Source organism: Nilaparvata lugens, chromosome 6 (assembly GCF_014356525.2).
Source record: "Nilaparvata lugens isolate BPH chromosome 6, ASM1435652v1, whole genome shotgun sequence".
In the NCBI taxonomy this organism is placed as follows: domain Eukaryota; kingdom Metazoa; phylum Arthropoda; class Insecta; order Hemiptera; family Delphacidae; genus Nilaparvata; species Nilaparvata lugens.
The window spans coordinates 42,360,189-42,384,975 of record NC_052509.1 but is presented as its reverse complement, the minus strand read 5'-3'; the positions used below and the strand labels follow the sequence as shown (position 1 = coordinate 42,384,975).

General features: G+C 33.9%; 1 protein-coding gene across 2 annotated transcripts in view; it reads left to right on the top strand.

Annotated features, from left to right (window-relative positions):
- LOC111048118 (glycosyltransferase 25 family member) overlaps positions 1-24,787 on the top strand; it is a 223,260-nt gene that overhangs the window by 3,571 nt on the left and 194,902 nt on the right. For both annotated transcript variants that reach the window (XM_039430825.1, XM_039430824.1), the window contains exons 3-5: positions 212-554; positions 1,732-1,851; positions 4,266-4,455. In XM_039430825.1, the coding sequence (XP_039286759.1) occupies positions 212-554; positions 1,732-1,851; positions 4,266-4,455 (653 nt within the window). The remainder of the gene's footprint in view (positions 1-211; positions 555-1,731; positions 1,852-4,265; positions 4,456-24,787) is intronic.

Sequence of the window (24,787 nt, the reverse complement as noted above, 5' to 3'; positions counted from 1 at the left end):
GTTATGTAACTACAGGAATAATCGGTGTTTCAACAAATAATTGTCGACTCTAAAAAAGGATATAAAATTCATATTATCAACACAAGACCGGAAGTGGTAGCTGAGAGTGAATGGAGAATTTGAACATTCTGTAATCTCGTTGAATACTTTTCCAAGTTATTGTGTTTATCGTTTTTCCACTGTCATCAAAACTACAATTTGATGATTTCAGCTACTAGACAGTGATGTGTTCCTGTCAATGCCTGAATCGCTGACAGAACTCGTGAAAAAGCAGCTGCCGATTGCAGTTCCTATGTTGAAGTCTGATGGCCTCTATTCGAATTTCTGGTGCGGAATGAATGATGACTACTATTATCTGCGCACTGACGATTACGAACCGATCCTCAACCAGAAAAAGACTGGCTGCTTCTCCGTTCCCATGGTCCACTCTGCTGTCTTGATTAATCTGAACGTGGAACAATCAGATGAACTGACATTTATGCCTAATAGGTTAGCCAACTACAAAGGTCCACATGATGATATCATAACATTTGCACTAAGTGCGAACTTTACTGGTAAGTATGTTCTTCTGTTCACCTTCAGAAAGTAGTCCTCAAATATTCTTTCTTTTTATTCCACAGAATTGTTGTATACTATGTTAGATAAATAACAATTTTCCATAGCGGATGATGTGCTCACATTTGCCTGTGCGTGGTTAGTAAACATAAGATGATCGAACGACCATGCCCTGGGCAGGATTCGAACCAACGACCAGGCAGACTGAAGTTTGCATCACCTTAGATCACTAGGCTATCCTGCGTTCAAATGAATACATTGTTTATTTCAAGTGATTTGATTTCTCATAAAATTAGAAGACGTCTAAGTGGGAGAGTGATAATAATTCTCAAATCAATGTGTTTCGATCTCGCAGCAAATCCCGATATGCCTGAAAGAAATAATCTAAACAAACATTTAAAAATGATCAAACAATGGCATCTTCCTTGGAAGATTGTAAACTATGTAGATGTACTAATTTGGTAGATGTACCAAACTGAAAAATCACTCTGACAACCTATTATAATTTAGTAGAAGGGTATTCAATAATTCATTGAACTATTAAAAGTGAAACATTTTCCTTGCTTTGGAAGGACTGAATTATTCATCCCAGTTATTCCAGCTAATTTCCAGAAAAGGTGGAACGGAATCTCGAATTAGTTGGAGCAACTGTTCAAAGAGAAAAATTCTCCTTGCCATAGTACGGAACTATTCACCCTGTTTGTCAATCGAAGTCTAACACTTATCTGACATCTATCTCACAATATCCCAGAACAGACTTTAAATTATTGTATATTCTACAAATTTATTTTCAATGTTATCGGTAGTGTCGTAATCTAGAATATCTTCTAGATAGCTTATGATGTTGAATGAAACTTGCTCAAAATTGTTTGAAATGAATTTTAATAATTTCAAAATTAAACTAGGGTAAAATTCTCCACATAAGTTGAATATCATGTACAGCACAAATTATTAATCATTGTGTTACAAATACTCAACAAGTACAGGCTACGAAAAATGAACAGAGCAGTAAAATAGGAAACTCATATGGGCTTCTAGTGACCTCTATTCAGTAGATTTCCGCATTGGTTAATGCAATCTAATGTGATGTGAACTGAATTTGATCAAAAACAATATTGACTCTTAGAACAATTCTTATCATTCATAATGTTAATATTAGTGTTTCTCTTTTTACAGGAGTGCCTCTCTTTATTTGTAATGATCATATATATGGTTATGTGATGGTGCCATTGGATAAGGATGACTCTTTGTCATATGACAAACTGCAATTGACAAATTTGCGACTAGAGATAATGGGTGAGTTTCCTTACTTTTCTAATTTCAATTCAATTTTCAATTTATTCTATTTCCACATGAAGTTACAAAACTTGTACAGAATACTATAGTTACAATAAAATAATATAAAGGTAAATTACATCATTTTTTACACTTCAACATAATGTTGAAAAGTGGAATCCTACAAGAGGACTGTGAATGGGGAAGAGTTCCTAGAAGCAGATATCAATAAAATAAAAGGAAATATATAATAGTAATAAGCAAAATAATAGATTAAGTAACTTAACATAGATAGTGGAATGATACTGAGAGAGTGCAACCTACAGACGATTTATTTATTTATTCATCATTTACAATCAACTTAAGGACAAAGAAACAGACTACAGTCCAAAACTTCTTTTCATCCCAATTTCATAAAATAAATTGTCCAAATAAAGGTCATGTGCGACTTTTCAATTCTTCACTAAGTGTAATTCTATTACACTTCCGTTTCATTTTTGTCACTATTGAGAGTGCATAATCAAAATAAAAGTAGCTTAATGGAAAAAAGAGCAAGAAGACCCAACACCGTGACGATGCATTTATTAAATTGTAGAAATTCCAGAACTGCTTCATAGTAAAGAAGTAATTCCTCGGCTCCAGCCAAGCTATGTTGATGAATCATTTCACCAACCATTTTTTATAAACCACATCGCTGCAACTCTTAAGCTCTCTGATGTCATTAGGCAAATTTCTATAAACAAGTTGTGCTAGATAGTGAGGTGATCTGAGTTCTATTCCGTGATATAACTAATGTGTTGAATATCCATGATTATTTCTTTGTCGGGTTTAATAGTTATGTTGAATAGTGATGAAATGGTTCCAGAACATTTTTCTATTTCCCAGATTTTTCCCTAGATTTCCTAATCTATAAGGTATAATAAGGTAAATACAGCAAAATTGCTTTACTACAAATCATTTAATAAAAAGAAAAAAAAAACAATAGTACAATTATCAAATTCAAAGATTTTAAAAGTTTATTAATAGGGCACTCACTATTTTGAATTTTTATTTATTCTGTGCTAGCAGTGATCTATTCATGTGAAATTGAATTGTTGTTCATGAACATTAAATATTTTAAAAATTGATTCTCAATAGGCCTATATTGCATTCCTTATTTATCATCGCCATGAACCTATCAACTGAAAGATTTTATATGCTAAACTTATAATATATCCTGCTTTGTTGTTCTTAAGACACTAAAATAATTCATACCGCTGTAATTCATGTGAATGGATATCAAATTTCTCAACACAAAATCAACAAAAATAGCTATCACATGGAATTACTATAGTACCCGTTTTTTATTTTCTTTGAGACACGACTAGTTTCAAGTATAAACTTTCAACATTTGGTAATGGAATAAATACCCGAAAATTTTTGTATCTCAAAGAAAATAAAAAAGGTAGGCCTACTAGTAATGCTATATAATAAAACTTCCAATTTGCCCTATTGAAATGAATGATTAACAAATAATTTCGAATGAGGAATTATTTGAATGGTGATTGAAGTCGGAGGATTCTCCACAGCAAAAACACTTGACATTTTTATCGAATTGAAGTCGATTCATAGATTCATCAATTTCTATTTTGTAGGAGGAGCACCTCCAACCTTTTTAACCAAAGGAAAAAGGGTATAAATTGCTTGAGTTGCTTTAGACAATTATTATTATTATAGTCATCAAAATGTGTTTGCTTCCGCTTACATGGAAAAATTAAAAAATGGACATTTTCTCTCTATTTTTTTGTGGAGGAAAAATTCAATTGATAATTTTCATTCAAATTCATTTTTTTTGTTTTTCATGACATTTTATATTGTATAAGCTCGCCATAAAACAAAAATACAGTGTGACATAATATGATACATAACACAACATACAGAACAACAATACTGAGTAATAATCAAGTAACAGGTGTAGCAGCATTTCAACTTATTTAAACCAGGATTTCGAAACTATTATTGTTTGGGGGTTGTTGACCCTTATTGTTCATGACAGAATGATTTGAGCAAAGCCTTCAATAAAAAATTAGGTAACACCGTAATAATTCAGAGATCGAAAATAAGCGTCCTTCTCAATCCATTGATGAGTTCATTCCATAAGTAGACTTTGCGGGATGAAAATATACTGTTAGGATGAATTGAAACAACTTCATAACCTAAGAACTGAATGTTTTATTTTATAGGAGAAGAAATTCAACATGAACAGTGAGTAAGTATGAGAAATAAAACACTAAAAACTGAGTAAATATTGTTAGAATAGTGTATCATTATTATAATATGCAGTGGACAGTCCATTCTCATTTCAAGAGTTTGACAAACTTACGACAGAACCTGAGTTTGTGGCCTGAGCCCGACTTGACATTAAACTGTGGTGTGCATCTCTATTCTATTCTCAGTGGACAGTCCACCTCTGGAAGTGAGCGGTTTGCTGAAGCACTGGGTGGACGTGCCGGCCGTGGATCATCTTGGCGTTGACAGAGTGTTCATGATCAACCTGCTGCGAAGGCCCGAGCGACGCCGACGTATGAATGAGTGTTTCCGCATCCTCGGAGTCAATGCCACTGTCGTTGATGCCGTCGATGGACAGTCAGTTTCCACAAATTATTCTAAGCATGCTGTCTCAATAGAATTTTTTCGCTGAAGATGCTTACAATTAGATATAATTGGATGCTTGCAACTAGAATAGATACCGACATAAATAAGGTTTTTCAAGGAATCCCAACTTGAACTTTTGGTATACAGTTATTCTGAAAAAAGTTGCCTATAAGCCAGCGGGTGATTCCTCACATCAAAAGAAGAAAAAAGTTCCAATTAACATAGGTCCGAGAATGCTTAGTTACCAAGTTATACAGGGTGAAATATTTCGTCTGAATTTCAGTTCCCCTGCCCTATGGGTATTTGTTGGCTATTAATTAAGATGTTAAATTCAGCGTACTTTATGTAAAATGAACTGAGAAATTGAATAAAACCGTTTCAAGACCGTTAGCTACAGTAATTTTAAAGATATGTGACGAAATATGCGAAACTTGGTCCCGAAAAACAAGTTCCTCCAAGGCTGTGCAAAGGCTAAAAATAAAATTTTTACTCGTGATATTTTTTCGATTTGTATATTATCAAGCTATCAAAATGAAAAAGTTTTCTCAGGAAAACACTTTTTTTCTGATCATTACTTTTTCAGATATGAGCGCCTAAAGTTTAAATTTTTGGGACAGAACATTTCAAATTCGGTAAGAGGTAAATCCATGAGATTCAGAGGATTGATTCTTCGTTGATCTAGTAAAACAAAAGTTTTTTGAAAATATCAATTTTTAAAATAGTTATTCAATTTACTAAAAATAACCAAAAATAACTTTTAGTTGAGCTATTTTGGTTATTTTTTGTAAATTGAATAACTTTTCCAAAAATCGATATTTTCAGAAAATTTTTGTTTTAGGCTACTAGATCAAAAATACCATGAAGAATCCATCCTCTAAATCTCATGAATTTATATAGTTCCGAATTTGAAATGTTCTGTCCCAAAAATTTAAACTTTATGCGCTCATATCTCAAGAAGTAATGATCAGAAAAAAAATGTTTTCCCGAGAAAACTTTTTCATTTTGATAGTTTGATGATATACGAATCGAAAAACTCAGAAAAATATCACGAGTAGAAAGTTTATTTTTAGCCTTTGCACAGCCTTAAGGTTTGAAGCAGATTTACTATGTTAAATGTACAATAAACACAATATATTTTCTTACAGAACTTGCAGAACATTCAATTTCGAAGAGGAAACTGTAGAATAAGACTATAATAGACAAACGCAACCTTAAAATAATAATCCTTAACTACATACAAAACGCATGAAAAATAGACAAAATCTGTTAAGCTCTCTATTTTTCATGCATTTTGTATGTAATTAAGGATTATTTTTTTCAAGGTTGAGTTTGTCTATTATATACTTATTCTACATCTTTCTCTTCGAAATTAAATTTTCTACAAGTTCTGTAAGATAATATTTTGTGTTTATTGTACATTCGTTTTGTACTTCTACCTCTGATGTGCTTTTTGCACCTCAAAGTACCTGTACTTTGATATTATCAAAGATCGATGAGGATGACTAACAATGAAATGCTTACTTCATATAAAATCGAGCACCACCACACTATTTGACTGACGTCCAGAATGCTCTGGCCTAGTGGATGCAGCATTTTTTTCAACGTATACTCGTAAATACCGCCAGTGCTAGTTATGGCGTGATTTTGCACTAACATACTAACTATTCTAGTAAAAACGGCCAGGTTACCTTCATTAACAAGATAGTTGTGCACTACGACCACCAAGAACTACCAAACTACTCAGTAATGCAATCCATTAAAGCCGTACAGTTCATTGTAAAATTGTCACAAACATTTTTGTATTGAATAGGCTAGTATTGTATGTGCCTTCTTATATTTCACAAGCACTGTTGGTTGACTTACAATAGTAATGAATAGTTTTTCACGATTAGATTATAAACCACTCACTAATCTCAGCCTTGAAATTTCATTTTAATAATTTAATATTCAAATGAGTTCTACTTATCAGTTCAACAATATTACTTATCAGCCTACCCTCTTATTATAAACTAGCAGGGCACCCGTGCTTCGCTTCGGGAATTGAAGGATAAGATTATTTTTTTCTACAGTTACCTTGAAAAGTGGCCATTCCTGCACTGATTACAGAACGCAAAGAATCACTTTTCCGCTCTAGTGCGGGAATTGTATATTTCGCACCTAGAGCAGAAAATGAGATTTTTCCAGCTCGAAATCGGTTTTCAAGTCCGAGGCCGTAGGCCGAGGACTAGAAAAGATTGAGAGCTGGAAAAACATTTTTGCCCGTGGTGAAACGAACGATATTTTTCGCCACACTACAGGTATTGCTGACAAAATAAATAAATAATACAAAATAAAGAATACTTGTTAAGCTATCGTACCTATCTCTTGATTTTAGTGGTAGAAGATTTGCAGTCAGGATTTCAGATTCTTTTAAAATTTCACTTGGAATACCACAGTCATCTTCAAGCATTTTTGAAAATTTGGAATGCACTAATTAACAATAAATAATTGAATAAAACTGGTTACGAAGCGAATTAGTTTGATTCGAAACTGGAACTGAAATCATGGCGACTTCAGCACTGATGATGAAAGTGGACACTCGCCCGATCTAGCGGATGACTTATTAACTACATACAAAACGCATGAAAAATAGACAAAATCTGTTAAGCTCTCTATTTTTCATGCATTTTGTATGTAATTAAGGATTATTTTTTAACGTTGAGTTTGTCTATTATAGAATTATTCTACATCTTTCTCTTCGAAATTGAATTTTCTACAAGTTCTGTAAGAAAATATTTTGTGTTTATTGTACATTCGTTTTGTACTTCTACCTCTGATGTGCTTTTTGCACCTCAAAGTACCTGTACTTTGATATTATCAAAGATCGATGAGGATGACTAACAATGAAATGCTTACTTCATATAAAATCGAGCACCACCACACTATTTGACTGACGTCCAGAATGCTCTGGCCTAGTGGATGCAGCATTTTTTTTCAACGTATACTCGTAAATACCCCCAGTGCTAGTTATGGCGTGATTTTGCACTAACATACTAACTATTCTAGTAAAAACGGTCAGGTTACCTTCATTAACAAGATAGTTGTGCACTACGACCACCAAGAACTACCAAACTACTCAGTAATGCAATCCATTAAAGCCGTACAGTTCATTGTAAAATTGTCACAAACATGTTTGTATTGAATAGGCTAGTATTGTATGTGCCTTCTTATATTTCACAAGCACTGTTGGTTGACTTACAATAGTAATGAATAGTTTTTCACGATTAGATTATAAACCACTCACTAATCTCAGCCTTGAAATTTCATTTTAATAATTTAATATTCAAATGAGTTCTACTTATCAGTTCAACAATATTACTTATCAGCCTACCCTCTTATTATAAACTAGCAGGGCACCCGTGCTTCGCTTCGGGAATTGAAGGATAAGATTATTTTTTCCCTACAGTTACCTTGAAAAGTGGCCATTCCTGCACTGATTACAGAACGCAAAGAATCACTTTTCCGCTCTAGTGCGGGAAAAAATTTTTTCTGCACTCCAGTTTTGCAACATGGGAAAACAAAATAGTTGGTGGGTTATATGGAGGATTAGTGCACGAAAACAAAAATTAAGTTGGTAACAATGACTGTGGTTAGATTTAGATGAGAATCATTTCAATGGCTACCCTACATTTATGATAAAATCCCAATCTAGAAATCCAAAACAAGAATAATGTTTATCTAAATCATAATTAAATAATAACTTCTCATCATTTAATAATAAATAATGTTTATTTTCTATTGACAGTAATAATTATTTCAACTCCAAGCAATGAGAAATGTAGCAAACACACATTCTGAAATTCGAATTTTCAGGTTAAATAATTACCGTTCGAAATCCATGTCAATAAAATTAATAAAATAACATTAGAATATACTACAATAAAATATTTTCTGTTGTCTATGTTATTTTATAAATATTTTTTAGTTTACTTATAGTATTTTTCGGTAATTCTAGTTAATCATAATTCTGAATATCTGAATACTGTATTCAGCTGGATGAAAGAACGAAGTTAGGTACGATTCTTCCCGCTAGGTCGCGCGCTTGTCGGTTCAGCCATTTTGCAGTCATCCAAACCAGCTTTTGGCGTGTATTTTAAATGCGAATTTTTTGTTTTATCTGTATTTTTTCTGATTCTTGAATGAATAAAAATGAGAACTTTGGCTGAGAATTTTTAACTTCAATTGGATTATTAATTTCCAAATGAATTAAGGTTGTTATTAATAACAGCATCACACACACAAACATTTCATGGATTTCAGCCATTATTTTATCCATAATTACCCACTTTTCATATTCAATGGTAACTGAAGGAAAAATTAAATGTGAAATACGTGCGCAAAGTTCCTCTGCTGCACTCAAGAAGCCATTCCGCCCTCGCCTACGGCTCGGGCGTAAACGTTTCTTTCGGTGCAGCAAACTGTCACTTTGCGCACTAGTTGCACAAATAACTATTGTAAACCATTTATAATCTAAATTCTACCAACATTGTTATAATCGTTTTTGAGATTAGGCCACAACTTGGCATGAAAACCATTGAGTCAAATCATTCGATTAATCATTGATGTGTTGGAAGTGCTCTGTAGAATAGTAGTACTATTCAGCGATTTTTGTAGAATATTGGGAAAAGGAACAACAGCTATTTGGCCGTTTTAATAAATGACCCCTTTCTTCCGCCCAAGTTAAATTTTGGCCGAATTTCCTCATTCTTTGCAAACAGATTCCACAACGGACACTTCTGAAGTTTTGAAAATAACCTCCATATATCATACTGAATTATTATAATTTCATCGAAATTGTTTAAGCAGTTATCGCGATCGGATATACAAACAAAATTAGTCATGATAGAATAGGATCACTTGATAGAAGCAACTCCCGTCATAAAAGCTTGTTTTATAAAAAATAAAAACTATCTCCCAGGAATAGCTCTGATTGAAGCAGCAGTGCCCAATAAATTTGTTCTCGATAAATGCATTTTGATTCGTTCTTCAACTTGGTGCCAACCTAATGAAGTCATCTCAACTTAATGCCAACCTGTCGAAATTATTAATTAAGTTGCCAGTTAACAACTGTTTCGAAGAGGTACTCTCTCTGGATTATAGATCTTAAATAACATATGATATGGACATTTCTATCATAATAAGGAGATTGGGAGAAGAAGAATATACATGCTAAAAGACGAACTTTAAACCCTTAATAACCACCCTTAGAGTTGAAATATCGCCAAAAGATTTCTTAGTGAGCACCTAGGACGTTTAAGGAAGCTATATTCCAAGTTTTGTTGCAATCCATCCAGTAGTTTTCCATAAATCGTGATCAGTGAGTCAGTGAGATAAGGATTTTATAAGTATAGATTAATGAAGTTTGAACACTAATTTTGAAAAATCTAGAAGGAAAGTTGAAATTTGGGCTTCCAGGTGCACGAGATTGATATTTTTAGAATCTATGTTCAAAATTTGGAGATTTAAATCATTCCCGTTTTTCCGGTATGCAATCCACAAGTTGACATGTTTTGATGCGAACAAACGAACAAACACAACCCTACTCTCTCTTATTATATAGATGTTTATTTTTACCACTAACGATTTCGTACTTACTTGAATGATAAATTGTTAGCTTACTAAGAATAGTGAATATCATTGACATCATAGATCTCTAAGTTAGAAAAAGATAAAACCATGACGGAATTGACAAAAAACAAAAGCAAATTAATATTAAATTTAAAACAAAAACCTATAACATTTTTTAGCAAAATATGGTTTCTATATACTGTATAGGAACAGTATCCTTTGTTCAGATACAAACTGCATAAAAATTGGCCCAACTCTAAAGTTGCACGGGCTTACTTGAGTTTTGCGAATTCTTCAAATATATAAAGTAAATCACATGGATTCAATTTTTATAGTGTATCTTGAAATCTAAGAACGAAATGGCTCAGGATAGTGTTGGTCTAAAATGACAGTTATCAAATTTTGTTAATAATTTTTTTACATTTCAAATCTTTGGGTATGTAAAATTAAAATATTGGCCAGTCAAAATATGCATTGGCCAATATTAATAATCAGTTAGTTACACTTCTATGTATTATATTTAACTAGCCGTCAGGCTCGCTTCGCTCGCCATATCCGTCTAGCCTGGACCTCCGACTGGATCGTCCAAAAATGAGATCAGCGGGCTCGCTTCGCTCGCCTGTATTTTTCATTTGAGCATGCTTCATTCCATCAGAAAGTCAAAGTACTGAGAAAACGCAGAAAAGCTGGGAAAAACGCTGATTTTTGGCGTATCTTTGATGAAATATTAAAGTCACCTCACCACAAAATTTTTGACCCTAGCTAAACCTCTGTACCAAATTTGAACATTTTCTGTCTATTACTTGATGAAAGATCTGAGAAAACGCAAAAAAACGCTAATTTTGGGCGTATCTTTGGCGTTATTTCAAATTCCTTCTAACGCAACATTATTACACCCCAGCTGAGCTTCTGTAGTAAATTTGAACATTTACTTTTCATTTGTTCTCGATAAAGCTGAGAAAGCGCAAAAAAACGCTGGAAAACGCAGATTTTGGGCGTATCTTTGGCGTTATTGCAAATTCCTTCTAACATAACATTATTACACCCTAGTTGAACTTCTGTACTAACTTTGAACAATTGCTGTTCATTATTTGTTCTCGATAAATCTGAGAAAAAGCCAAAAAAACGCTGCAAAATCCCTAATTTTGGGCGTATCTTTTACATTATTGCAAATTACTTCTAACACAACATTGTTACACCCTAGCTGAGCTTCTGTACTAAATTTGAACATTTTCTGTTCATTTGTTCTCGATAAAGCTGAGAAAACGCTAAAAAAGCTGGAAAAACGCAGATTTTGGGTGTATCTTTGGAAATTTTTCCAAATCCGTTCTTAGTGTGCCTCTAAAGGGCCAACTGAACATACCTACCAAATTTGAACGTTTCTGGTCCTGTAGATTTTTAGTTCTGCGAGTGAGTCAGTCAGTCAGTCAGTGAGTGAGTGCCATTTTGAGAATCACCCGTTAGATGCACTTCATTTCAGTATTTCCTAGTGGAGAGGCGCGCTTTTAAGGACTCCTCAAGGATCAAAATTTCAAACACTTTTAACTTCTGACACAATGCTCAGATTTCATCGTACTACACTTAATTCTTATCGGCTCGTCAAGGTGGTCCAAAATCATGCACCATAAGTCAAATTCGTTCGAAAAGTGGAAAATTTATTGTTGAGTGTACTTAAGCCCATATTCCAATACACAAAAAATGGCCAATTTTTATATTCAAAGCTGCATGTCTTTTGAAATATTTCTTATAAAATTTCCAAATCCAGTGAGGATGTGAAAATTGTCCCCTTCTGCCCACTCCAATAAATAATACTCTCAATTCCAATAACATTCGAAAGTTACAGAAGATTTAAAAATTGCGATTTCAGTTTTCACATTTTTTCCGTGATTTTATTACTGTTGATCAAAAGTTTCTAAAACGAGTCTGATACATCATAGAAACTCTCGGTTGATTCCAAATTGTAGATAAATCCATCATCTAAGAGCTCAAATTTTTAAAATTCATCTTGAATCACTTTTCCCTATTATAGTACTGCCAAAACCATCTATATGATAAAAACATCTACAATTTCCGGATTTTTTTTAACAATCAAATCTCACTCTACGAAAATATTTTTCCATAAAACTTTCACAGCAGGTGAAAGAAGAAATTATATTGTACATTTAAAGATCAAGTAATGATTTTTATAATAAGGGGTTACCGAGATACATAGCTTTGAATATAGAAATTGGCCATTTTTTTGTATTGGAATATGGGCTTAAGTACACTCAACAATAAATTTTCCACTTTTCGAACGAATTTGACTTATGGTGCATGATTTTGGACCGCCTTGACGAGCCGATAAGAATGAAGTGTAGTACGATGAAATCTGAGCATTGTATCAGAAGTTATAAGTGTTTGAAATTTTGATCCTTGAGGTGTCCTTAAGCGCACCTCTCCACTAGGAAATACTGAAATGAAGTGCATCTAACGGGTGATTCTCATAAAACATAATCTTATGAACTTAAGTCATTGTGCGAAATATCAATGTGAAGACTATGTAGTTGGTGATGATGGTTGAAGCTGAAAATTAGGTGTTTTTCACAATACAAGGAGCATTGTTGTCAGGTGTACCTGGAAATCTATATGAGATAGAGCGCTCTACCTGATCTCAGATTGTAGAGCACAAAAATACGCCCAGAGGGATTTTGAATTATACATCTTCATGGTAACAATCGGAAGATATTGTTGATCAAAAACTAAAATTCATCAAAATTGATTTTTTCTTCAAATTTCACTCATTTTTGAATTATCATAATTAATACATTTAAACATTCGAAGTAAGGATGTGAGTTTATAAATTGAATTATCATTATATTTTGAACCAAGATTTTCGTTTGCACATCCAACGTTGGGAAAATTCCACCTAAAGATAAAATATTCAAAAGTAATAAGGTTGAAATTGTGTTCAGGCCCAATCATACTGAATATTGGATTTTAACAAATAATATTTTAATGAAAGTAGACTAATAATATAGAGAAGAATCACGTTACAAATTAATCCATAATATTATACATTACTAGAAGGCTCATATACAGGGTGATTCATAATTATGGTAAAATAATTTAATACGTGATAGTAGAGGTAAAAATAAGAAAAAAAGTTCATATAAACATATATCCATAAACGCTTCATTAGCGAGCTATACAGGGTGAAAGATTTCGCCCGGAATTCAATTCCTCTGGTGAAATACACCGATGCTGAATTGTTTGGGGACTAGTTTTTGAAAAACTTATGCTGGATTCATATGGAAAAATATCTGAAAAATTGAATAAAACTAGTCTGGAAGCTGTAGTGGGAGTAGTTTTTGAGAAAAAAGTTGAAATATGCAAAACATTTAAGTAGAAAAACACAGACTTCTACGTTTGATGCCCAATAACTTTCTTTAATGACCAGTAAACAAATAATTTTTCGCAATAAAAATTGTAGAGAATTTAATTTTGAAAAGAATTATGTAAGCTGTGTAAACTAAATTCAAATAAAAGTTGAATAAAATGTATTCTTATGTAGTGCATTACACCATAAAAATTTTCTGTTTATGAGGAGAGAACTAATAACTCATAGGTTGTAGCTGATTGCAAATAAAACATGGATTTTAATAACAGCTGTTCCAAAACAGCTGATTTATTATGTTTTAAATAAGAAAATATTCTAATGAAATTATCAGCTGAAAATTATTTTCAGAAATATTTTAGCTCACTGTTGAACAAAAAAAAAAAAAAAAAACAAACTGTAAGTTAGGCCTACTGTAACCGCGCTGTGTTTTTTGTTTAATCTATTAACCAGTTATTTGTAACAATTCCACTTTGCTTTTGTGTTGAGTGTTAACTTTTTAAAAAATGGCAGGTAATCTTAGACATTATTCATACTCCGAATTAGCTGACATGCATTTAATGTATGGAGTGGGACACTACTGTAATAGTACTGAAGCAAGACGTTTGTATCAAGAGAACTTTCCTAACCGAATATGTCCAAGTTCAAGGTTTTTTGCCACTATTCATCAACGTCTGTCTGAAACAGATTCTTTGATATCCAAAGAGCACATTTAAGCAGGCAGACCCTGATCTACTATGACTGTTGAGTTAGAAGAACAAGTTCTTAATGAAATTTATTTTTTATTTATTTTTTTTATTACTCTTGATGTTGAGAAGAGCACAAGATAATTGTCAGTGCAGTTTAATGTCAATAAATCTATTATTTGGAGGATACTAGAATAGCAAAAATTACATCCATACCACCTCCAGAAAGTTCATACTCTATTGCCACGAGACTGTATTCCCCGTGCTGGTATTTGCCGATGGTTTTTAGTAAAACTTGTTTACCCAAACTTTTTAACAACCGTTTTATTTACCGACAAGGCACACTTTACAAGAACAGCTATCGTTAACGTCCACAACCAACATATTTAGGCAGCTGAGAATCCTCATGCCATCAATCCTAATCTTCCACAACATCAGTTTTCAGTAAACATTTGGGCAGGAATCATAGGAGATCATCTACTTCTGTTTGAGCTTCCTCCCAGGCTTAATGGCATATTCTACTAGTCTTTTGGTATAAGTTTAATGTCATTTAAATATGCTACTTTCATATAAAAAACTTTTCATAAAAAACCGAATATTTTATTTGCAATCAGCTACAACCTATGAGTTATTAGTTCTCTCCTCATAAAACAGAAAATTTTTATGGTGTAATGTAGGCTACTACATAAGAATACATTTTATTCAACTTTTATTTGAATTTAGTTTACACAGCTTACATAATTCTTTTCAGAATTAAATTCTCTATTTTTTTTATTGCGAAAAAATATTTGTTTACTGGTCATTAAAGAAAGTTATTGGGCATCAAACGTAGAAGTCTGTGTTTTTCTACTTAAATTTTTTGCATATTTCAACTTTTTTCTCAAAAACTACTCACACTACAGCTTCCAGACTAGTTTTATTCAATTTTTCAGATATTTTTCCATATGAATCCAGCATAAGTTTTTCAAAAACTAGTCCCCAAACAATTCAGCATCGGTGTATTTCACCAGAGGAACTGAATTCCGGGCGAAATCTTTCACCTGTATAGCTCGCTAATGTAGCGTTTATGGATATATGTTTATATGAACTTTTTTCTTATTTTTACCTCTACTATCACGTATTAAAATATTTTACCATAATTATGAATCACCCTGTATTTATAGTATTTGTTGCTTGGATATACAGGGTATTTACGAACTGCCTACCAATACTCTAGGACATCGTTCCAAGCTAACAAACATATCCAAATATCATATTCAAATTGTATGATGAAAAGAAGAGCATGAATATTGATATTAGTAAAATGTGCTTGTTGGCAAGATATTATAATTATACTTAACAAATTGGTTCATTTGATAAAGATGGATGGTATCTTTATTAGTCAGTAACATACAGAGTGAGCATAAACTATTGAAAACATTTCATAGGTGAATAAAAAATTAACTAATAAGTGAACTGACATTGATTCACTGATAATACAATTTTAAACAGTTTTATTCATAACACATGACAAGCTCTTCAACAGATTTCTATGTGATCAACTTCTCCTGCACATAAAATATCTAGACGAAATTAAATTTCACGCTATATAGCCTTATTTCTGTAGTATGTCCTGAATAACGGCGATATTCTAAACAAAAAAGTCTTTGAACAGTAATAACCGATTCGCTTTCGTGAAACCAGAGAACGTACATAATCGCTTTCTCCTGACGCTCTGTCACCTCCATCAATGAGCCGACTGTGCCACCCCCACCAATGAGCCGACTGCGCCACCCCCACCAATGAGCCGACTGTTCCACCCCCACCAATGAGCTGACTGTGTTTCGGTGAAGTTCATCACAAATTATAGCAGCTACACCAATGCTTGTCACAAAAATAGGCGCGCTACTACTACATTTTTTCTATTTACTTTTCTGAATTTGCATAATCTAATTATTAGGTACTGGTTTGAACTTGAAAAAAATCATTGATATTGAAGTCTCAATACTGCCAGATATTCAATCAGTTCACTAAATATCATTTGTAATATAATATGTAGGATAATAATTATTGTTCTTATACATAATTATTACAGAACTTTTGTAAATTCAACCGTAAAATGATGATTTCCCCAATTTGTACGCATATTCATGTAGATTTTCACCATTGAATACCGGTAATCTGATTCGTATCAGATGCGAGCTTTCATTATTATCATCAATTATTTTATTTTTGAAAGGCTGAAGTAGGTATTGCTTACAAAAACAAAACGTGCCTGTGTAACAGTCCGGAATAATACTTCCTGTTGAAATGAAAGGTTCAGATGGGCGTTATTAATATTATTCTCTTTGCATGTGAAAGTGAACTTTTCTTTCTCTCTTCTCTTCTGTCATGAAATGAAAACTTTGCATTATTCATGTCTGAGTGAGTGGTATATTTTGCAAGGTGCAGAATGCTGAGTAGAAAAATGTATCCTCTCTCTCTCTCTCTCTCTCTCTCTCTCTCTCTCTCTCTCGCTGATTCAAATTGATTTGATTGAGATTCTCTGCATCTGGAGAGCGTTGTTCGTATTCTGTTCGGATTCCTGCATTACTATACTGTCATAGTAGAGTCCTCTGTTGGAAGCTCTATCCGACTAATATATAGACTAGCATTCGATGTGACATTGCATATGAAAAAAGTAATTTTTCTTGTTTGAAATCATCTTTCCACTGAGAATAATCAAGTAATACAGTATGCTTTCAGATTCAATGATTTTCATTATTTTCACTTGAATAACTTTTCTATCAATAAAATACGATGACTATTATTCTGATATAAATACAACGTCTGTCTCACCCACTATTTTTGAAATGTACAAGAGTATTCCAATATTCTTTTTATCCTCCTATACGTATCTAACTCTTATAGTAATGCACATTTGAATCAGTTTACTGACTTGTAGACCATAATGAAAACACAAACACAAATTATAATAATAAAAAGTGGTTGACAATATCAAATTTGTGTTTTCATTATGGAAAAGTACCACAACATCACTCACAACACAACTGTAAGACTTGTAGACCAATACAATGTTGATACAGTTCAACTGATTATTTCATATTGAAAAATGATAACCAGTCTTCATGTGTTAACGATAAGTATAAGATACTAATCCTCATTCAAAATTCATTTTATTCCACTCGATAAGTTTAGTATTGTAATTGTTGTTCATTTGTTATTCATAATCCATTGAAAAGAAATGAATTCATTGGAAAAAAACAAATCGGGTTGATTCAACAGGCATTTTACCGGAACTGTTTCTTATTCTATTTTTGAAATAGTGAGTCCAGAGGTAGAGGTTCTAGCTCTGTAACTGATCAATTCATATTTCTTGCATCAATTCATTTCTTTATTTTGAGAGCTATGAATTGATTGCATGTATAAGAATGGAATGGAATTTTATTCTGAATTCAGCAAGGATTAACATGTATTGGATGTCTACTCACGTTGGAATGATGTAACAAACCGCATATATTGGAATCCATTAGTAACCTTTTAGTGATTCGAGCCTTTTTCCATCAAACATTGTTGAATGCGGACGAGCTCTGAAAAAATCCGTGCTTCCGATTCTCAGAGAATTTACATTATTTGTATTGGTGTTCAATCGAGTTGAATTACATTCACTGAAACACGATCAATCATTCATATACTTTATTCATCTATAACTTTCACTGCATACAGTTTTTTTTTCAGAAACTGTCTGTTTCTGGATGTTTTTGTCCTATTGATAAACCTGGAAGTTTCTGTAGTTTTGTCAACCTTTTACAATAAGATGATAACGATGGAAATTGAGTTACAGTATACTAATTGTACTTATCGTCATTTTATTAGTGTTATCTCTTCTATTATCTTCAGTATTTTCAGATAATTTTTAGAAGTTTTCTTCTAAAATTTGTACTAGCAACCTTCTTATAGGGATCATTAGTTGAATGTATGTTGAATGCAAATTCGAGATTCCTAACCTAAGTATTCAGTCCGATTTGACTCGAAATCTATGAATTCATTTTTAAACCTAGTATTGAAAAGATCTTAATATAAATAAAAATCAATATTCTTAAATTATCGTACTCTTAATCAACTTTATCTGTACATGAAAAAATCCCCAGAGATCAAAAAGCTCTCGAAAAAAATAAAAGCACATTTCAGCCACGTAAATAGGTACTTCGAAAATTTCTGCTTACTTTGAAACATAAAAGTCTTGTTCTTGAATACTAAAACTGAATACTCAGGAATTTTGAATTTGCATTCAACATAAATTTGGCAACTTCGTACCATATAACTATGCACTATGCGACTACTTTGGCTATTATGCGATTTAAACTATTCAAACAATATGAATTAATTAACAAACAACAATAAGGGCTACTCGCTTGGCTAATCTGTGGTCGCTCAGGTTTAGAAAAACAAAATTATTAAATTAATTTTTGGGACTGAAAACTGAAAACCGTACAAGAAAACTATTTTTTGAAATTTACCTTATCGTCCTTTGGCCTGCACCTCAGGGTCAGGATAAAGATCACTCCCGATGTTAATTTGAAAATATATATATAGCATATAAAAAACTTCTACAAGATGATTGATCAAAACACTACCTTCCCCTACTAGAACCCAAAAACCGAAAATTAAATTATGTAGATATTAACTGCCCGGACTGAGACAGCCTATAATTGAATTCTCAACACAAGATCCTTTCAGGTAAGCAATGCTTCAATACAAGCACCTGTAGTTCACAAAAACGATTGGAAGAGTATGGGCCCCAAAAGAAAAATTCAAAATCTATTTATGTGATACAATCCAGACCTTGACTCGCAGATCAAAAGCCAACTCACTCTAGTTTGTACTTTGCATTACATGGAATAATAATACTGCTTTCATGAAAAGTGATAAACATACGTTCTAATTTACACATGGGAGATCGCTTTATCAATTACATTTTCAATAATTAAATCCGCGACTAGATTCCCAACTCGCAAAATAATATTTCAAATTAAATTCAATAAAATTAGATGGTTTGATGTCATGTATGACAACTTACAGTACCTTTTTATATGTAGGAATACAGCACAGATAACATGTCATCCTGAAAGCGCAGGTATAAAATCAATAGAAAGCGATGCTGGAAATCAGTATGCATCCTTAAAGGGGAGGTAGCGTTTCTGTTTCATTTATTACAAATTCCATCTGCACATCGTGACAAATGAGCTCAACAAAACTGTCTTCAAATAGCACCAATAACTTTGAGACAACTCTCACTGCACGGAAGATGTTGCCCTATTCTTCTCCCTCTCCCTTTCTGATTTACAACGTTTAGTTATTCCTCCTCACACTACCATTGTCATCGTTTTATTATAATTTCTCAACTCGTTACTTTCCCATGCGTTACTTTGATGCATCCCCTACATACTGTGTCACACTCTCCTTTTTAATTGTTCTATTACAATCCTGAAACTTTGCACCTATCTTTCTTTAGAATATGAATAATATGTAGAATGTATTGCACATGCCATTCAACCTATACTAGAGTACATTTCTATTGAGCTTCTTTGAAAATCGCACTATTCATTCTTGTTTTTAATTAATAATAACTTCTTGTTGAAATATTTTATATTTGAATATTCTAACTGATTCACTAATCTATTGTTAATTGAATTTGTTCATTCTTAATGAACGGGTAATAACAATTGATAGCCTACAATAATACGTTATTCGAGATAAACTATCATACTTACCGGTTCGCTCAAACCTTGAGTTACATTTTCCACTGTGAAGTGATATTTCCCTGTCAATAAGTTCATTTCTCTATGCAGTCAGTACAGTACCGTATCTCTCCTGCCCTGTAAGGTGTGGTTCAGTTTGATTATCTCCCTCCTTTTATCCACTGTGAAAGTAGTATTACAGAACTCCATAATTTTTTATAGTGAAGTAAAATTAGATAATAATAATAATAAATTATGAATAAACTATCATAACTACCGGTTCGCGCCTTTACATGGGCGCCATGCTCATGTAAGTATATGACTAACGCTCTTATAAGTCGGGAAGCGTCCAATGCTTGGCCCAGTTGGGGTGGCATATTTGCTGAAACTGAGGGGCTCATGTTGGCCATCCAGGAGCAGTGTGTTGCTACGTAGAATTATCTCAAATACATTATAAAGGAGTACCTGGAAACAGATACATGCCGGAGATGTAACCAATCATCTGAGACAATTCAACATGTAACAAGTTCATGCCAGGCTCTAGTAGTAACGGACTACCTCCATAGGCACAACCAGGTGGAAAAGATTGTTCATCAAAGTTTGGCAGTTCAACACAACCTGTTATCAAATTCAGTCCCATATTATCAATACATTCCCAGTGCAGTTTTGGAGAATGGTACTCACAAGCTGTACTGGGATCGATCAGTACTCACAGATAAAACAATAGCCAACAATAGACCAGACATAATATTAATAGATCAACAAAATCAAATTACATATTTAATAAACTTAGGCATACCAAACACGCACAATTAAAAGCAATACAGTAATGAGAAACTGCTTAAATATTTGCCTTTGGCAGAGGAGATACAGGATATGTGAAAGCAAGAGAGAGTGATGATGGTACCTTTGATAGTGTCAGCTACAGGTGTTATACCTAAGTAACTGCCAGGAAAAGTTGCACAGTTTGAGACTGTCTGTATGGGTGCAAAATTTAATGCACAAAGCAGTGATACTTTGCACGACATCGCTGGTAAGAAGTTTCCTCAATATTAATACCAAGATAGAAAAGGTGTAACTTTGATAAATAAGCCAATGACACCTTATTATGACCCATGAAAATGGAGATGAAAGAGAGAATAATAATAATAATTCTCCTATCCTTTTCCCTTCGTCCTGGTACCCCCAGAAAAAGGGAGTTTATTGTAGAAAATATAACAAACAAAAATGAAAAATACACTTATAAAAAGAAATCTTAAAAACAAAAAAAAAGAATAATGAAAAAACAAGAATGACAAATGATAAGAAAATTCCTTTTCAGTAGAAAATTTCAAAAATTATAAACCAGACGAAATATAAATTCTCCAAAACCTTCTAAAGAAGGTTTGACTGGAGAAGTCAAGTTTTACATTATATTTGAAAAAAACCATAGAAATAGTACATTGATATAATCAATCAGTGATCTCAAAATAATAATTTTTAATTCAAACCATATCAAAAGAAAAATAGTTGTAAATCTTGAGTAGAAAAAAATTAATTGATACATTGATAATAATTCATTTAATTGTATTGTGTAGCAATATGTAGCAATAGTATAATAAAACAATAGCCAGCAATAGACCAGACATAATATTAATAGATAAACAAAATCAAATTACATATTTAATAAACTTAGTTAAACAACAACAACAACAACAATAATAATAATAATAATAATAATAATAATAATAATAATAATAATAATAATAATTACCATTATCACCACAAAAATTGAGAAGCATATTACAGATAACTGTATAATTGCCCCAGAACAACTTGGGTGCAAGAAGGGTGCAAAAGGATGTAAAGAGTTGCTAGTTGTTGACTCCTTCATTGCTGGTCAGGCGAGTGCTAAGCAGAGGAATCTATCCATTGCCTGGATAGATTATGCAAAAGCCTTTGACTCCGTCCCACACAGTTGGCTGGTGCATGTTCTCCAACTTTATAAAGTCAGTTCAGGTATTGTCAACTTTTTGAAGCTAGCCATGACTGAGTGGAGTGTCAGGCTGTGTATTGGGGATGGAGTGGATCAATTTCAAACAGGTGCTATCAAGGTTGTCAGAGGAATTTACCAGGGTGACAGTCTGAGCCCTCTCTGGTTCTGCCTGGCCTTAAATCCTCTTAGTTTGTTGCTAAGAAATTCCCCATATGGATATAAGCTCAATGTTTCAAGAGAGCTTACAGTATCACACAGTTTCTATATGGATGACCTGAAACTTTATGCCAAGTCACCAGAGCAGCTTGAGAATTTGCTTCAGCTAGTCACTACTTTCAGCCAGAGCATCAAAATGAAATTAGGATTGGAGAAGTGTGCAGTACTGCATGTGAAGAAAGGTAAAGTAGTAAATACAGCAGAAGGGATGTTGACACTGGAAAATGAAATAGGGCAGTTGCAAATAGGACAGACATATAAATACTTGGGACTCCACCAGCATTTGAAAATCTCCCGTGTTGAAGTGTTCAGCTGCTTGGAAATTGAATTTAAGAGAAGACTAAGTAAAGTCATGAAATCTAAATTGCCTTCAAAGCATCTGATTAAGGCAATAAATTCTTGGGTTATTCCATCTCTGACCTACAGTTTTGGTGTTCTGAAGTGGTCTGACACTCGTCTGGAACAAATGGACAGGCTTGTGAGGACTCAAATGACAAAAAACAGGGTGCATCACCCAAGATCATCGATGAGTCGTCTATATATGCCAAGGAAGCTGGGTGGCAGGGGCTTGTCCAGGGTTTCAGATCTGTGTGCAAAACAAGAGAAAAGACTAAGAGAGTATTTCATTTCTGCTAACACAAATCTCCTCAGGGAAGTGTGCCGACTGGATGAAAATTATACTGCACTTAACCTGAGGAATCCTAATGGTCGAGAGCCCTTGACAGTGCATGATTACAAGGCAGAATGGCAACAGAGGGAACTGCATGGGCGCTACTGTAAGCATCTGAACTCTGATCATAATAATCATGACCTTTCAAGCAGGTGGCTGACAGATGGAAGTCTTTTCCCAGAAACAGAAGGCTTTATAATTGCTATGCAGGATCAGGTTGTCGCTACCAATGCCTATAGAAGACATATCATCAGAGATCTGAGCATAAGTGATAAATGCAGGCTTTGTAACGCTGCAGTAGAAAGTATTCAGCACATAGTTGCAGGCTGCTCAATATTGGCACCAAAAGAGTATTTGAGGCGACATAATAATGTTGCAAAAATAGTGCACCTGAAATTGCAGCAGGAATTTGACTTCTTTGAAGAAATGCCCCCATACTATTCTTACTCTCCTCCTGCATTTATTGAGAGAAACCAGATTAAGATCTATTGGGATGTTCAAATGATCACTGACAGGCAAGTCATTCATAACAAGCCTGACATCCTAATGTTGAACATGAATCAAAAAGAAGCCTTGATAATTGATGTAGCCATACCAGCAGATGAAAATTGTCAAAGAACAAGAGGTGAGAAATTGAGGAAGTATCAAGAGCTAGCATTTGAGCTCAAATATATGTATGGGCTCAATAATGTTAGAATAATCCCAATCGTAATATCTGTGAATGGTCTGGTTCTTAATTCAACAGTGGAGAGCTGTAAGGCTATTGATGTCTCAGAAACTCTGGTAGGGAAAATGCAGAAGTCTGTTCTGCTTGATACAGCTCGCATAGTACGCCAAACGCTCCAACATATTTGGTAAAATACTCCATCAATAATAGAAAATAATGCCAAGAGGTTGCATAAATTTTGCCCCTCTTCGCATAAGCTATCTGCAACTGCGTGAAAAAGAGAATAAATAATAATAATAGTAGGCTACAGACAAAGAATGTTTGCGGAATGGAAACAAATCTACCCAGAGAGCAATCTGGATGAACAAAGGGTATGTAGCCAATTGAACTCTATTCAGAGGCGCAGAGTACTATCAGAAGCAGAGCTGCACCAGTTAAAGCAGGAAATATTGATACAGCTTCAAATTGTGCCAGATGTTGTGGACATTGAGAGAAGCCACACAGCAGGAAATAGGCGAGGCAGTTGATGAAAGAGTTATTATGTTTACTGAGATTGAGGATGAGGATAATGAGCTTCAAATGCTCAGAGATCTGCACATCAAAAATAAGTTGTTGTATACAGGCATCGACGTACAGGACAGGCCACATATACCACGAGCATACTGTAACTTGAAGTTTCACCAAATGTGTACAAGGATGGACCACTTACTCAGTGAGGAAGTTTATACATCATTGGAGGAACTGGTGTCAGGTGTGCAGATTGGGGCACTTACTGTGTGCATGTCACTGGGTCTCAAAGTAAGAAAGAGACAAACAAGGTCTGAAACACAGCAAAAAAGAGCTAAAAACGAAGAATCTCACCCTCCTTGGAGAAGAAGGATCGAAGAGAAAATTAAAAAAGCAAGGAAGGTGATAAGTCACATTGCTGAGTTTCTGACTGATGGGAGAGGATGTGGAAAGAAAACACTGTCTGGTGTGAAGAGCATAGCGTGGCGAATGGGGCTCAGGATGAAAGATAAATTTTTCCCACAAAAACTCAGAGAGGAGGATGAGCACTTGAGACAGAGGATAGCAGCCCTGGGTTCGAGGATAAGGAGGTATAATGAGGCAGCAAAAAGAAGGAAAGATGAAACTGAGTTTGCTCCAGGCAGAGAGATTTGTATAGGCGGTTGGAGGGAGACAAAGGGTCAACACAGCAGCATTTCCCAGATAAAAAGTCAATGGAAGAGTTCTGGGGTGGAATATGGTCAGTACCAAAGCAGCATAGCCAATCTTATTGGCTGCAGGACGAGAATGTTGCCCTCCAAGATGTGCCAAGAATGGCAGAAGTAGTGATCACTGCTGCTGATGTAAAAAAGGCCATCAGCAAGACTCAAAATTGGAAAGCCCCTGGAATAGATGGTATCCAC